General features: G+C 47.0%; 1 protein-coding gene across 1 annotated transcript; it reads left to right on the top strand.

The window, feature by feature from the left end:
• Positions 1-6,354: 6,354 nt before the first annotated feature.
• On the top strand, positions 6,355-11,383 carry lbe (ladybird early). Its single transcript, XM_033376708.1, has 2 exons — positions 6,355-8,009; positions 10,568-11,383. Exons 1-2 carry the CDS (start codon positions 6,914-6,916, stop codon positions 11,005-11,007), a joined length of 1,536 nt encoding a protein of 511 aa, XP_033232599.1. The 5' UTR covers positions 6,355-6,913; the 3' UTR covers positions 11,008-11,383.
• The last annotated feature ends 4,877 nt before the right edge of the window (positions 11,384-16,260 follow it).

Raw genomic sequence — 16,260 nt, 5'->3', positions numbered from 1 at the left:
GATAGCGATGCCAACAAATCGATTTGGTCAATTTGTTATTGTTGCAGTCGCCTTCTGCTGGACGCTGTCTCCGCTGTTATGCTCTCCGCGTTGCGACCCCAGCCACAGCCACCGCCACAGCACAGCCTTTTTGCAAAGAACGAAGCGCGCAAATCTGGAGTCGTCTCGGCTTTGGCGGCTCAGTTGAAACGTGTCGGCATCCTTTGATCAGTTCATATTATAAAATACTATGGTCACGCCTTAAAGGCATTAAACGAGATGGCGCTCAGCTCCACACAACAACAGACACCGACACAGACACCAGAGAGTCGCAGAGAGAGGCAGCTTGGTGTGGAGCAAGCAATAGATTCCAGCTTGCAAGTTCTTTGTTGCATCGGCTTCCTCGTGCAACGAAAACCAGAACGCGCCACAGCCGCAGCATCTCGGGCTCAGCATCATCATCGTCGCGTCTCATCATGATGGGGCCAGACCTGAAGCCAGTTCGGCGGCTCGGTTCTGGTCTCCTCTTAGAGGGGCACAGGAATCGCTGCTTCCACATATGGGCTCGCAAAAAAGAGGAGAACAAAAACCAGATGAAAAAACCTTTCCTCGCTTCCTGCCTACCTCTCCCGACTTTGGCTCTGAGCCGATCTTCATCGCCGGGCAGCATCGCAAATGCAACGTCATCTCGAGAGAGGCGCACGGCAATCAAGCAATGTGGTCCCCACTGCTGGCCCTCAGCCCGCTCTCCCCTTAATGCTCTTCGGGGCGTCGTGGACCACCAAACGAGCGAATGCACCTCAAAGGTGTTTGAAATGTGCTTTTTAACTGCAATGTAGTTGATTTGATATTCATACGTGCGCCGGCTCTTTCCGAGGCCCTCCCTTCGGTCTTCGGCTGTAATTGTGGAGGTCTCTTAGGGCTTTTTAGCAACAATGGCAGCAATGCAAAACAGACAATGGCCAAGGAATACTCTTGCTGGTAGAAGTAAGCAAGCGTCAGTTATTAAAGGGGATTTCAGAGACATAATCAAATCCCAACAGAAGACTCTTCCAACTCCTTCAGGAAGGGTATATACCCTACGAGAGTATAGCCTCATCTTCAATGGCCAGCCGCGGTCATATAATTACTTCTTTTTTGCATGCAAATGTTCATTACATTGGAGTTGCTGAAGAAAGAACATAATTTCCTCTTCTCAGAGAAGTGAGTCAGTGGCCAGTGGTGATGTGGTAGTGGTCCCGATGCAGCCCGAGAGAGCTACTGTAATTTCCACTCGCATTAATTATGTTAAACACAAGTCTCAATATTTAAACAAGCGAGCCCCCGAAAAAAGTGCAGTCCAAATGAACCACTGAACCGTTTGTTTGAGCACGGCCAACGCAAGAGTCAAAGACAAAGGGGCCGCCGCCACCTTGGACCATCCACCGTCCACCAGACAGCAGCTTCAGCTTTAGTGGCAGCAACAGCAGCAGCATCGACAGCCTCATCAAAGCCGCCGCAGCTGGGGCAGCGTTGTAATTATCACACGTCGGTCAAAATCAACGCCGGCCACGCGCACTCTCGTCCAACTCTATTAACTCAATTAAGAAGCCAACGCACAAATATTTGTGTGCGGCATTCAGTCGAAAAAGTATCCAAACAGTTCTCTATCCCATGTAAATACGAGAGTGCCGCAGGCTTTTCGGGGAGTCCGGGGAGCGGAACGTGTGATGGAGCATGGGGCCCATGTTGACACAGCGGCAGAGAGTGCGCATACGCCGTGTGGCACGTCACTCACGTGTGGTGACTCGATACTACACTGAAAGAACTAAAGGGTTCTCTGAGAGATTCTTAGACCATTATCTGCCTAGGAAATGCAATCAGAAGGTGGTTTGGAAGGGGTTTCCAAGGGTATCCCAGTTACAGGTAATATTTCATTCGATCGATTGAAAAAATACAAATCTAAAAACACAATGCGATTAAAGCCTGCAGCACCCTGCAGTTACTAGTACTAGTTTCTATTCTAAAATAAATAAATAATCATTTTCCTCAGTGTATGGCTTTCGGCCCGGATGGAACTGCTCTGCTGCGGTTCGCTTGGCCCACTCACCAGGGCAAGAAAACCGAAAGAAAAAAACCCCAAAAACTGTAGACAACGAAAAGCACAAGACCCGAAAATAGAAACGAAGATGAAAAAGTTAAACATTTCAATTTGAGCATCGCTTTAATTAGCATGCGCTTGTTCATTGTTTTCCGTTTTTGTGCTTTCCATCGAGCGTTTGATTTGTTGGCTCGCTGTTAGTTTTTGGCTTTTAGCTTTTAGGTTTTAGCCGGCTTGATTAGCGTGCCCCGCAGCCGCAGAGGCCTTACCTTGCCCTTGCACGCTTGGCCCGAAAGCAGGCCGAGAGCCCTGGTCTTTGACTGTGCGACACCACTCGACTCCGTGCGACCCGACTCTCTGGTCGGCAGCGCTCTCTTTGTGGGTGGCCCCTAAACGGCTTAGTTCGCTTTGCTACTTTTTCCTCTGGGCCACCTTTTGTTCGTCCGGGGGCTTTCTTGGCCATGCTGATGATTACTGTGAAATTGGCAATGTTTAATGGTCGCCCCAGCTCAAGTGTCTTTTGTGTCTTTGGCCCTAACTACTTTCCTCTTTGATGAGTTTTCTTTTCTGAATTTTTTCCATTTTTCGACACAAAACGCTTATATCGTAGGACTTTCTCTTTGATTCTCTGGCCAGGGATACAAATGTATCTCACACAATGGACTGAACACCGAACTAATGACTAAAACTTGGTTAATCTTGATTTAAGCTATATTGTCAAACATTTGCTGAATTGGTTACCGAAATACCAGTTGATTCAGTTGATGGGGTTATATTTACATGAATAAAATAATATGCCATCATTTTTTTCAATTACTTCAACATAGCATATATTACGAATATATTGGGTACACAGTCTGTTTCCATTTAAGTTCTGTGTAAATTCAGAAATTAGTTCCAATATCCCAGTTCATGTGATATTTTCCTAATTCCTTTGCAAGCAAGCTCCAATCAAACTATGATATCTCCTCGTGCATTCCACCCATTTTGGGTCAGACGAACACACCCAAATCCAGCGGGGAAACGAAAAGGCGTGTCAGTCCATAATTATCGTCTGGCTATCGGTAGTAATACAATTTTCGATATGCTACCAAGCGGCAGGCAATCCATTCCAATCTGCGCCACAAGCTTCTATCAGCCTTGCCGCACAACATCAAGTGGAAGTGACGGGCATGTGTCAATGCTGCGTGGGTCGGTCGCCAGCTGTAAATGTGAACCGAAAGCGACTCCATCCGTGGCATATGCAAATTGCTTGCGGCTGGAAAATCACAGCAGCCAGAAAATGCACAAACAGATACATAGGTATATATGGAAGCTGTGACTACGGGTCGGGGCAACTGCTGAAAGCTTGCTAATTGACAATTATAGTCAAGTTATTCTTGTTGCCGGGAAGTTTTATGACACCGGTTGCACTGCCTAAGGGAATAGTTTAAAAGACTTGGGCGTTTGCTATGGATGGTGGCACGACACGATGAAGGTAAAAATAACTAACAGAACACATCGACGAAAATCGTGTCAAAATATTCTCACCATAAACCAAACTTTTGGAGAGGTAGTGAAGAAATTTTGAACAATATATCCCATCCCATATGGATGTATATAGTTTAAAGATGTATTTTTCTATTTTTCGATATAATTTCCGTACATTTCTAAAGATATCAACAGTTTATACGGGAGCTGTGAAACAGTCGATTCATAGAGTGCTCTACATTGTTATAGTTGCTTAAACTTCTTCAAAGATTCTTTAAAACTCCGTAAGTGATTTGAAACTATCGGTAACAATCGTATTATGCATCTCACACATCTCTAGTGCACAACAAATTGAAATGTGGGCGGGATCGTGGCTTCCCGAGTGGCTTAGTCGGCGCTTAATACAAACTCAAGATAAAATGGCTTTGGAGCGATTATTTAGGCGGTATCTGACGATAGGAGCGACCATCTAAATTACAGAAAATTTAGCATTTCCGGGAGTATCAGCTGCACCGCCGCTGTTGTCCACCAGCTGCCCCGATAAATCAATGAAATCGTCGTCGCCCGGCATTTGAATATTAATGAACCCTTTCCTTGCACTTTCACCGATGATAGAGGGGCCCCAGTTTATCAGCGTGTGAATGAAGCCACACACACAGCATAGGGACCGAGGCCGAGGCCGAGGCGAGCCCCTGGGGCTGAGGGGGCACAGGTGTAAATTGACTTTCCCTTTGAAGGATTCTTCGACTCAAGGACCTGGTCGACGGGGCATAATTAACACCGCGGCTTTTCCCACGCAGCATGCGTGTGTATCTAATAGATACACTAATAGCCGCCGAGAACAAAGAGCGAGATATACAGAAGAAATTAGAATTATAAAAAATACAGAAGCGCTAAACTGGGAATCAAACGCGCCGCTCTATTCCGCTGCACTGCGGCGAAACTCAATCACAAACCGAATGCTCAAATATTTGTGTGATTAGTCCTTATCAATAGCCAGGTAGCTGCCCGCTGCCGGGGATCCGGCAGTTTGGGACACGGAACAGCACCCGGGTCGGTCCGGTGCGATCCCATCCATGGACCCACTGTGGCTAAAGTCGAGCGCTGAGCCTGCGGTGGTCGCCGCCGTCGATTCCTTTCTCGTTTAGCATCCTGCTGCGACGGCAATTGGCTTCGATTTTAGTTTTCTTTTTTCGTTAATAGACCTTTGCCCTTTGTCTTCAGACGCCTTGACGCCTTTTGTGCTGCCGTCTCTGCCTCTGCCCCTGCCCCTGCTGCTGCTGCTGCTGCTGCTGCTGTTGCTGCTTCTGCTGGGGCCTTTGTTCTCGGCTGATTGTTGCAACAAATCACATTTGTTTCAATTAAAAGGATTTGGAGATGTTTGTTGGGCCTGTACGTGTCAGCATTTCAAGTTGGCTAAAATGTGTGGACAATTGCAAATTGGCTTAAACTCAACTGCTGCAGGATGTCCTGCGAAACGAATCTGAGTGGTACTAGAAAACAAAAAGGATGTTTAAATTTGGTTGAATCTTCGAGTAGCTCTTCAGACAATATTTTTCTTTTATTTTGGATTATTCAATGGAAGAAAAATCTATAAATAATTTGTAAATGGGTACTAAGGGACACGTTTAAACGTGGTATTCTTTATCACTTTCTTCTTTGGCTGATAAAATCAATCAAAAATTGTTAGAATAGTAGGTGTCGTCAGAAATACGAGATAGTTCTATAATATTTGACCAAAAATTGCAAGTTTACTCCTCCTAATATAATAAATAATAGTGATAAGGATAAGGATAAGCACGCTGTCCACCAAATTGTAGCCTAAAATGAGTCATACGGTACAATTAATGGTTATAGCCAGCTAGACCTTCAGGCCATGTACACACATATATTAATAACTATATTTCCCGAGAGACGAGGGTCTCTCAATTCACCTTTGAATGGATAAACTTTCGCATTGGAATGTACAAATCTAAAAAGGTAACAGCACGAAAAGCCGTCGGCTCTGAAGTAATACCATTTATTTCCCTGAACAAATACAATTTCCACCAATAATACAACTATTATAATTTCATTATCGCACTAACTGAAAACAAAATCGAAGCAATTTGTATCAATTAAGTAAGGCTGCATTTAACCAATATCCACAGTAACTCCATCCATATCCATCCATCCGAGACTGACTGGCTTCGCTGTCCGACTCGGATCCAAATTAATTTCCAAATGTCTTCAAATTTATGCACATTTTTTATTACTTTCCCTACTCACGATATTGTTTCTCTTTTTTCGGTGGTTTTGTCTTTCTACCAAAATTAATGGTTCGTTTTTCTTGCAGCAAATTAATTGCAAACGCTTGACAATTAAACGCGGGCTGCCTCTAGGGGCACGGCACGGTTCTGTTGCGGGTCTGGGTGCGGGTCATCGTCATTATGCTTAAGCGGGGGGGTTGGGGGAATGATGAAGTTTGGGGCAGGGGAGCTCTCTGCCTCTGCCACGGTCTCAGTCGCTGGGGCTTGGAGTTGATTGTGAAAACTTTGCAGCGACTAAAATACTAAATACAGTCTCGTTACAAGCTGAGGAGCGTCGCTATTGCCGTCTCGCTTGCACGCCAGCCGCATGATGAACGCCATAATTACCGTTACGTATACGCCACCATTGCTATTTTTTTGTTGCTGTAGCCGATTGGTGGTGAACAGGCCGGCCAGAGGGAGATAGCGAATCATTCTACCCGACTCTGTCTAACCCACAAGCGAGACGGTAAACTGGTTCTCTCCCAGAGACAGAAAGACAGAGAAGGAGAGAGAGAGAAACGACGTCGACGCTGCCGCTTGTTGTGCAGTTATGATTTGATTGCCGAGCCGGGCTGGGTTGTTTAACCACCGACAAACGAGACACGAAACGAAGCGACGAGGAGACGAGAGAGCCAGAGATGTTAAGCAGACTCTGAGTAACAGAGAGGGACAGACACACACAGCGAGAGAGACAGAGACACAGAGAGAGAGAGCGCGTGTTAGTGCGGAGCGGAGCGGAGAGCGACGCGACGGCGGGCAGCAAAAGAACTGAAGAAATATCGACGTGTCTAGTTAGCGAACCAATCTTCAAATCTATTTCGAACGTCGAGTTGAGAGGTCCTCCTATTGGATCAGCGTCGTCGTCGTTCCCTCGTTAATCGTCTATCGCTTACCGCCTGACACTCAGAGACTTGAGAGATACAGATACGGCCGTGTTCGTCAGATGAGTACACGAATTTATTAAGAAACCAAACGCAAAGTGAAGCAATCGAATCAGTGCAACGTCGCTTCTGGCACCTGCAAGAAGGAGACACAGTTTAGTGCTTTGAGCGATACCAAAGTGACAAGTAATACCCGCCAGACCGAAGCTTAAATGCTCTGTCCTCCTACCATGCGTCCGGCCAGCCCCGCCGAATCGGAGATCTCCGTCGGAGGAGCTCCCAGCCCGCTGCCCACGCAGCTCCAGCACCAGCACCAGCCTCATCCGCATGCCCACCAGCTGCACCATCCGCGTGCCAGCACCATCGACTTGCTCCAGCAGCAGCAGTTCCTGATGCAGCATCATGCGGCCGCCGCAGCCGCTGCTGCCGCCGGACTCACCCGCGGGGCCGTCGGCAGTCTGCCGGAGGACTACTTTCAGCCGCTAAAGCGCTTGCGCATGTCCTCCTCCTCGTCGGAGCCGCGGGAACACACGCCCAGTCCACCAGCCCTGGCTCCGGCACCCACCGCCGCCGACTCCCAGCCACAGACAACCACCAAGGCGGCCATTGAGGGCGTCAAGAGCTTTTCCATTGCCGACATTTTGGGGCACTCGCAAAAACAGCGCTCGGACTCGGTGTCGCCACCGCCGGCTGCCACACTGCTGGCCCCACCCGCCAATAGGGCAACCGCTGGTCTCCTCCAACCCCGCACCGAGCCCTTGGAGGCACATCACGCGGCGGCCGCCATGCTCCTGCCCGGAGGCCAGATTGTCCGCCCCTGGGATCACCTGCTTGGCCCCATGCCCGTGCGCCCCTTCATCCCCTCAGCCCTGCTCCACTACGAGCAGCGCCTGGCCCTGGACTACCACCGACAGCTGCAGGAGCACTTCAACGCCCAGGCCCAGCTGCTGCGCCACATGGGCATGGACATCATTCCCTCGGAGAGCGGCTCGGACCGCTCCAGCTCCGCGGCCAGCGATTGCTGTTCTCCGGAGATTTCCCGGGACTCGGCCGCTGCCGCCGCCGCCGCTGCTGCCCGCCGCAGCCACAGCCCGCAGTCGTCAGCCCAGGTGACGGCTGAACGAGAGCGACACCACTCGGCCGGATCGGCGAGTGCCTCCAGTCCGTCCCAGAGCAGCGGTGGACCCAGTGCGTCCAGTGGAGGAAACGCGGCCGCAGTCGCTGCTGCCGCTGCCAAGGCCAAGGCCAATGGCACGCCCCTGGATGCCCTGTTCCAGATGACCACCAAGGATTTCGACGAATCTCAAGGTAGGTTTCCCTCCCAAAACCATCTCTCATCCACATCTGTCTGTCTGTCCGCTGCGATTGACAAATGTCTCAATTTGCGAAATGAATTTATGCGATTCTTAATTAGAATAAAAGCCTTCAATTAGTTCTCGAATGGAAATATCGAAATTCCAGGGGCTGAAGCTGAATATGTACATATTTGGCTTATTACTGGATGATGTTTGCCATTTATCAAGCAGCAAATTCGTGTTCGTATTTCGTTTAATTGAAATAAACGGCCAACAGATCAGTTCAGATCGCCTTTCCCCCTGCCGCCCGACGAGCTGCTCCAGTCAATCGATCAGAGTGGGGTCTTTTGATATGTAAATTCCCTAACCGATTCGATTTTTGGGCTTTTAATTAATTGGCAGCATGCGCCACAGACAGAAACAAATTGCTGGGGGAAAATGGAACAAGTCAAAGATATATGTAGATTATTTCAGTGAAACTGAACTTTCTGGCACAATCGAACATATTTACTGCCCTGTGCTGTGGAAAGGCAGCAGATTAAGTCACAGTTCAAGTTTGACACTCATCCGAGTGCATTTAGTGGGCGTTTTAGTACTGCCTCCACCCCCTGTGCACCCTCTGGCGAGGCAGTGATTTCATGGCAATTACTGTTTAATAGTTCCAACAGTTCGCATTAGTACTCGTAAGTAAATTTGTGTATTCGTGTCGATTCTGCAGCGATTAGCAACAATTTTCCAGGAGGAGGGGGTTGGCCCAAGTCTGCCCGTGTGCCCGTGCGCCCGTGTGCATTACCTAATCGAGTCTTGCCGGGTTCGAGTATTTTGTTGCTATTCCTCATCGAACAATTAACATGCCGTTTCCATTTGTTGCTACTCAAAACTAATGGCCGACAAACTCTGGCCCCAGCTGGAGCCTCGGTCGTAAACATGTTTTAAAATACAAAAAGAGCGATTAGCGGAGACACCCGGCTGTTGTATAAGGCAGTGCTTAAGTGGACAATATACAAATATTACTGTTTATCAAATATTGTATATTGTATAACCCAAAGACGAAATATTTACGATCAACGAAGCAGCAACGATATGCAGCTTTGCGTCGTCGTTAGTCAGTCAGCACCGCAGAAAGAGGAGGAATAAGAGGAGGAGTAGGTTGTCCGGGTCTAATCGAGGGGCAGATGCGCTGCAGTTGCAGCGGAAATCCCATAAATATGGGCAGTGCACATTAATATCTTTGGCACTCTCTAAAGATAGTTCATCCAGCTTCTCTCTGAATCAAAATTTAATGACCCTTGACCTGACCAGACAACTTGTCGCCATGGGTCTAACCATAGACCAACTGGAATTCCCAGTACTAGCGCCAAATGAATCCATAAAATCCCAGAGGCCAACTGTTGCCGTAGGTTCCAAGGAAACCGATCGGATTTCCAGCCCGAACATATTGGGCACGGAACCCTGACAAATGTGACCAAAACAAACCTCCCCTTAACTAAGGGAACGATTTACGAGTGAGCCCTGTAAGTGGACACCTGAGAGGGACAGGATACCCAAGTGGCCTGCTCATTTCTCTTTCGACTTCGACTTTTCCCTAGCTGCAAAGATAAGTCATGGAAATTACTTAATGAGTCTCTGATAAAAAACAAATACAGGGAAAAAGAAAGAGAAAGATCCAGAGAGAGTGGAGGAGAGAGCCCTGCAGGCAGTCAAGTGCCTAATGGGTTTTGGGTTACAAAACGCGCTCAAGATAACGAATGGCCAAATTATGTATGCGTTTGCATTTCGAATAGCCAGACACTCATACCGTGTATTCATGTGGTATTCATTCGAGTCTGACCGGCGCTGGCGCTGGCGGGCATTTAATTAGTTTTTAATGTTGATCTAGTTTGTTTGACAAGCAATCGGAATGGGTGTGAAACTATCGGATGTCGAACCGGTTGGCCAATATTCAATAAATAAATATTTATGCTGATGTTCGCCTCGTGCGACGTCGATGCGGGGCTTTGATTGGGGCCGCTCCTGGAGACTTTGTCTCTGTACCAGGAAATGTTATGCAAGCCTCGATCAGATAAGGCAGTGCATTGTAAGTACAGGCTAGTGGCTCATTAATCAAGCCCGGCTAGTGGTACTGTACCACTTAAAACTGATTTGTAGGTGTCAATAATTATTATAAATCACACGGCAAACGAGACAAATGAGCGCTCCAAAGATTGCATAAGACCGGCGAGTCATTAGATCCGCTCACTCAATGAACGCCCACAACTCGCGCAATCAATCAACTCGAAATTATACACTCCGGCCACTGGCAACCGGGAACTGGGCAGCTCGGAGAGGTGCCTGGGAAAGCGCAATCGGAATCGGAATAGGAATGGGAATGGCAATTGCATTATTAAAATGTATCAATCGTTTGGCATTTAAATTAACGCTGCCCCTTCCCGTCCCGCCCGTCCCGTCCGGCAATTAAAACTCAAGGCAAAAGCCGCTTGTTAGCAAGAGCAACCGGTTTGGCAAATGCCAACCGTTCAGTCTTAGCCACAACCAACTCTAACCATCTTTCTCTCTCTTTGTCAATTGCAGACAAGTCCCATTTGGACATATTCTCGAACAGGCCGCAGCCGAAGAAGAAACGCAAGTCCCGCACCGCCTTCACCAACCACCAGATCTTCGAGCTGGAGAAGCGCTTCCTCTACCAGAAGTATCTGTCGCCCGCCGACCGGGATGAGATCGCCGCCTCGCTGGGGCTGTCCAATGCCCAGGTGATCACCTGGTTCCAGAACCGGCGCGCCAAGCAGAAGCGCGACATCGAGGAGCTGAAAAAGGACTTTGACAGCGTTAAGGTCTTCTCCGCACACAAGTCCTTCCTGGAGAACGTCAACGATCTGAGCATCCTCAAGAAGAAGCCCATGCATGAGGCGGATATGGTTGGACTGGCGGCTGCTGCCGCCGCCGCGGGAATGGTGACGGTTCAAGTCCCCGGATCGGCTGCCTCGTCGCTGGGCGGTGCACCACCCAAATGAAGGCGCGGCCTGGTGCGCATAGAACCGCATATGCAACCTGATAAATGGTACAGAAAGTGAGCAACGAGGAGTCGAGTATTTTGTTTAATTTTGAGTCGAGTGCGAGGGAGTCGGGGCGCAAGCAGAATTTCCCGACCCAGCACTGGGCTTAGGCCCCGGGAAGCACAAGGACATCCTGAAGTTCTTCCGAGGCCAATAAAGAGGGCAAAGGCAAAGTGTAAGGCCAGCCAACAACTGAGAGAGTAACTCAGCCAGGACCAAGGTCACCTGTTGGCCAGCGAATACGCCAAAACCCGGACCTGGACCACGCTCAGCACTGAGCCAGAGCTCATCATCACATCGATAGGACACACACACACCCAAACGGCTCTTTTCAGAGCCACCAATCTGTTGGCCAAAGAGCATTTCAAATTTCTCCGATCTGGGTATTCAAATACCCAGCCCAATTAGCGCTGAAAGGCCAAATTTGTTTTACTCCAATTAATAATTTCAGCAAAAAGAGAAGCACAAAAGACCACAAATTGTTGTCAATAAATTTGAACATATTTAAGCAAACAATGATCGAGTCGGAACGAGAGCTACCATTCGGCCGGCTTTTGTCGGTGAGTTCAATTCGGAATTGAGACTCTGAGATTTTGAATTTGAATTTGAATATTCTGCCTCCACTGATCTTAATGATGTTGCTACGTATTTTGTTGGATCTCCGTCTCCGTTTGAGCTGGAATCCGAATCAGAATCCGAGCCCGCAGTCGGATTCGGATTCGGTGCCTTAAAATAAAAGAAATCTTTTTTAATTTTTATTAATGATTATTTACAACCGTTATTCATAAATTAAAACAAATTAATTATTAATTTAATCACATGCCACAATCGAAAACGAGTCGGACCGAAGCTGGAACCGAAACCCGGCTTCAAGTGTCTAAAGCTTTGCAGATTTGTGCACGGCGCCAATTTGCATATGAAATCTACCGAAATTATTTCGATATTTATTAATTTTCGAAGCAATCATTTTCATAAATTCCCAGCCGGAACGGCCGGAGCGAGCTGCTCCCGCTACCGTTTGCGGCGGAGTTCAAAGGTAGCCAGCATCGCCATCGGCGCATACATTTTTCACTCCCGAGCTGGAGCTGGAGCTGAGGCTGGAGCTGGGGACTGAGGATGACCTGCGAGCCCTCCTAAACTGAAGTGCGCCATCAATCTCGCTCTCCCCAACGATCCCCAAACGATCTCAACGAACTCCGCTGTGTCCAAGCTGATCGTTTGTTAATCATTTGAATAATCAAGCTATCAATTCCGCTGCTAATGATGCCGACCGATTGGAAGAACTGGTCCAGGCCGCTCGCTCGATTGTCTCTCACAGTTCGTAAAGTAGCCGGGAAAAACCTCTTGCATATGCATGAGATGCAGATCGCACAGCCAGATCCGAAAACTTAGTTAAAAGCTATTTATTTTCATTTCCAAATGTGTGACAATGCAACGCATGTGTCGCGATAAAGAAACCTAAAAGACGCTCGTCCGAGAAGCCCCAAATCTAGTTCAGTTCCTTAGCCCTCTGCCGTGGGCCGTGGGTCTTGGGTGTTATTAATGGGTAGACCTTTGAAAGCGCTGCGGCGAAAGTAAAAGACCTGGAAAACCATTTAATTGAAATTAAGTTGTACTCCAGTGCGGGTATCACACACCATCTGGGATGGGGATGGGGGGCACAAATTACTGGAGCCATTACCGGTGGCATTAGGTTTTAGTAGCTGAGAAAATTCGCCCGGCAAATCGGGGTAAACTGCGACAGCGGCTCTAATTATGGGAAAATCTCTCAGCACTTCCGTGAAAACAAACAGAAATGCGTAAATGTCGAAACCCATTAATCGAATCAACTAAAAATGACTAATGAACCTACCGCACGATGAGTGGAAGTGCCTCATGAGCCTTTACCTCCACCGCTACCTCTACCGCTACCTCTACCTCTACCCGGCTTTAATGAGGCCAGATGCTCTCGTCATAATGTGGTTTCTTGTGGTAATAATGTTCTTTTGTAAGTTTGAGAATCAGCCTGCTAATAGAATTAATTGAGTATTTAGATGGTAGATACTTCTAGCCAAAAGTACCATCTTAGAAATAGAAATCATAGAAATTCAACTGAACTTTGAATACTAAACAAGTCTAGACAAAAGACTGTACGTAATTTGTTGTTGATTTCTTGGGAGCGACTTCGGTGCATCGCCAAAGACTTTGTGTTTGTTGTTGGAATTTGCTCACCGAAAAGGAAGTCCGGGAAAAGTGCGAGTCTGTTGGGTAGTTTTTTGGTTTATGGAAGTCTTTTTTTTGAAACCACTCGTAATTGGAGTGCCTCCAAAACAACAGTTGGTTTCCATTTTCTTGGTGCGTGCCAAAGTTTTTATATCCCAATAAAATTATCTATAGATATGAATCATTTCTGTGGCATACAAGCCGAAAATGTAGTTGGAGAATAGTTGTTAAATTTTGAAAAGTGCAAGTTGCAATCCATCAAATAAAACTATCAAAACAGCAGTCCAGCCATTTCACAAAAGTTTTCGATATCTGGAGCGCCCTCAGCCTTGTCTGGGGTGTCCTTTCCCGTTCCCGTTCCAGTTCCCCAACTAAATGTTCTGTCTTCCTTGCTCAGCCATATTGTCAGCAATTACTCAACATTTCCCTCGTCAGAGGAGGACAGATCACACGATCAAGTGCTGGCTGCTCTCACACACAGAGCTCAGCACTCGACCTACATCAAGTCCCAGTCCCAGTCGGAGATGCAGTCGGACCCCTAGACGGAGATGGAGTCAATGTTGGACTTCCAGTTCGACTTTAACTGGCGCCGCGTTGCCAAAAGATGAAAAGTTGCCCTCGCGGCGGTTACAAACGACTCCGCTGCCCCTTTCCCATCGCGTCCCGATCCGTCCCTTCCCGTTCCATCGCACTGCTGATTATGATAAATGCAAACAATTCAGCTTGGCACACAAATGCAATCAAAGGACTGCAATTTTACAACTTAGTTGTGAGAGGGAACAAACCAGTTAAGAGAGAGGGCCAGAGAGAGAGAGAGGGAGAGCGCGAGCGAAACCCAGAGAAGCTCTTCTCTCTTGCGGATCGTGTCGCCCCCCAAGAGGCACAACTACTACTTGCAACATCCGCATCTCGGTTCCTGGCCAATGCATTCGTGTGCGTGTGTATCTATGCTACTTTGCTGCGGCTCTGCATGACCATGTTTCTGTGTGTGTGTGCGATAGAGATATAAAAGCTAAATTGGTAACTCATACTTAATTTGTTGGCGGCACCTTTGAACACGCTTCCAATTAGCTTACAGCCGACACCTCGGGACGGGGACCCCGACTGCCGCCCGGGGACTCCGCCACTCTGCCACGTTTTGGGCCACAGGATAACACCAAATGGAAATGATACAGCAGAAAAGAGTACCCATGGACGAGCGAGGCGCACTGAGAGCAATTTGTTATTGCTTTATGTCCACTGATTTCTGTTTCATTCATCCAGAGATGTTGATCGTGATGCGGCATATTTCGATCAAAGAACCCAAAAACAACAAAATAAACACAATACTATGGACATTCACTTTCTGATTCATGAATGAAATTTTATGATTCCTTCCGCTGATCTCCCATGAAACGTTAATGAAGTTGTAAATTATGAGAAGCAACATTAACATTTTCTTTCAAGAAGTTGGATCCAAAAGATAAAAAGTATCTTTGATGTTGATACAAATAACATGAAAACAAAACTTGGGGTGATACAATTATAATAAAATTAGTTAAGTATTTATTCCAATAATTCTCTCTTACACTATTGATATGTGGTTATCTTTAACCAAACTATTAAGAGATATTCGATATTGATAATTTTGAAGATGCCATTAATATCATCCAACTACATGTTTGCTTTTTATAGCTATTATTGCACTATTTCTAAAAACTCTAATATTCAGAACTCTTAACGAAACCTGATCAATTCATATCTTCTTTGAAGAAAAGCCCTGCCCAAGTTTTATGAAAAATTTATCCTTAAAACGTCTCAATGGAGGCCTCTTTTAGTCATGATGATGGTAATGTTTTAAAGAGAGAACACAAGAACTTTTGTAAGATAGATGATAGATAAATAGAAAAGTAGATAGATAGATGGTAAGATATCCATAATTATTGAATAACACCAATTTTCATAGCTGAATGCCTTTTGGTTTTGGTAATCCGCCCCAAAAATACCCTTAAACAAAATCCAAAGTCCTCCCACAAGTTTTTCCATTCCCATTCCGCTGGTTCTCCTTTCGATGCATAAATTTAAACGTGTATCAGCTTTTGGAACCGATATGGTAATCCCCAATCTGGTAGCGGTTAATTTTTATCACGATAAGATCACACACAAAGAACCGCCATATTCAATCGCATCCCATCCAAGACCAATCAGCCACTTAGCCCCATCTCGTACAGAACACACACGTAGGCGCCTCCAGCGTGAGGTTCAGTGTCCATCAACATCGTTGGATTTCGCCGGACTCGATCGCGGACAAAGTTCGATGGTATTGTTGTTGGGGCACTGGCTCTGGCTCTGGCTGTGGCTGTGGCCATTGGCCACTTAATTCGTTTGATGGCAATGCGTTGACGCCAGTTCCAGTCGCTGTACCGCTATATCATCGATAAGGGAACGCTGGGTCTCGTCAGAAATTGTGAAAATCGAAAGATTCACAGCTCCTACAAACTGAAAAGTGTTAATGGGTGTCACTTTAGTTGGACTCCCCGCACTAGTCTCCCCCCCTCCCCCACGGCCGACCCTTTCCGACTCTGTGTTTCTCGATCTTCGTTTGGCTGACATTAAGCTTCATCAGACATTCAACTCGATGCTGAATTAGCATACAAATTACACACGAGCACTAGCACTCAAAAATGCTTTTGGGATTTTCGGTTTTCTCCGGCACCGGCACCGTCTCCGTCTCCGACTCTGACCACAACAAAAAGCCGACAAAATTCGCCCCAAACGCTTCCAAGTGGCAAACGGCTACCGATTTTATTATTGATAATGTTTTGATTTATCACAAAGATATACAAATTGCCACTGCTTCGGCTTCGGCTTCGACTTCGACTTGGACTGCGAGTCCGACTCCGACTCCGTCTCCGACCGCGGGTCCAGGCTGTACGATATCTTGCCCCAAGGCGCGGCACTTTTGTGTATCTTGTGGATAAACGCTGGGGTATTTCGTTTGAGACCATAATTTTGTATGCGGTAGCCCAA

Source organism: Drosophila pseudoobscura, chromosome 2 (assembly GCF_009870125.1).
Source record: "Drosophila pseudoobscura strain MV-25-SWS-2005 chromosome 2, UCI_Dpse_MV25, whole genome shotgun sequence".
NCBI classification, from domain to species: Eukaryota; Metazoa; Arthropoda; class Insecta; order Diptera; family Drosophilidae; genus Drosophila; species Drosophila pseudoobscura.
The sequence above is the reverse complement of the archived record's forward strand: the minus strand, read 5'-3'. Positions and strand labels throughout refer to the sequence as shown.

Coding starts and splice junctions, on each gene's coding strand:
- lbe (XM_033376708.1), top strand. CDS start 6,914: ATGCTCTGTCCTCCTACCATGCGTCCGGCCAGCCCCGCCGAATCGGAG. Junction 8,010..10,567: donor GGATTTCGACGAATCTCAAG/GTAGGTTTCCCT, acceptor TGTCAATTGCAG/ACAAGTCCCATTTGGACATA.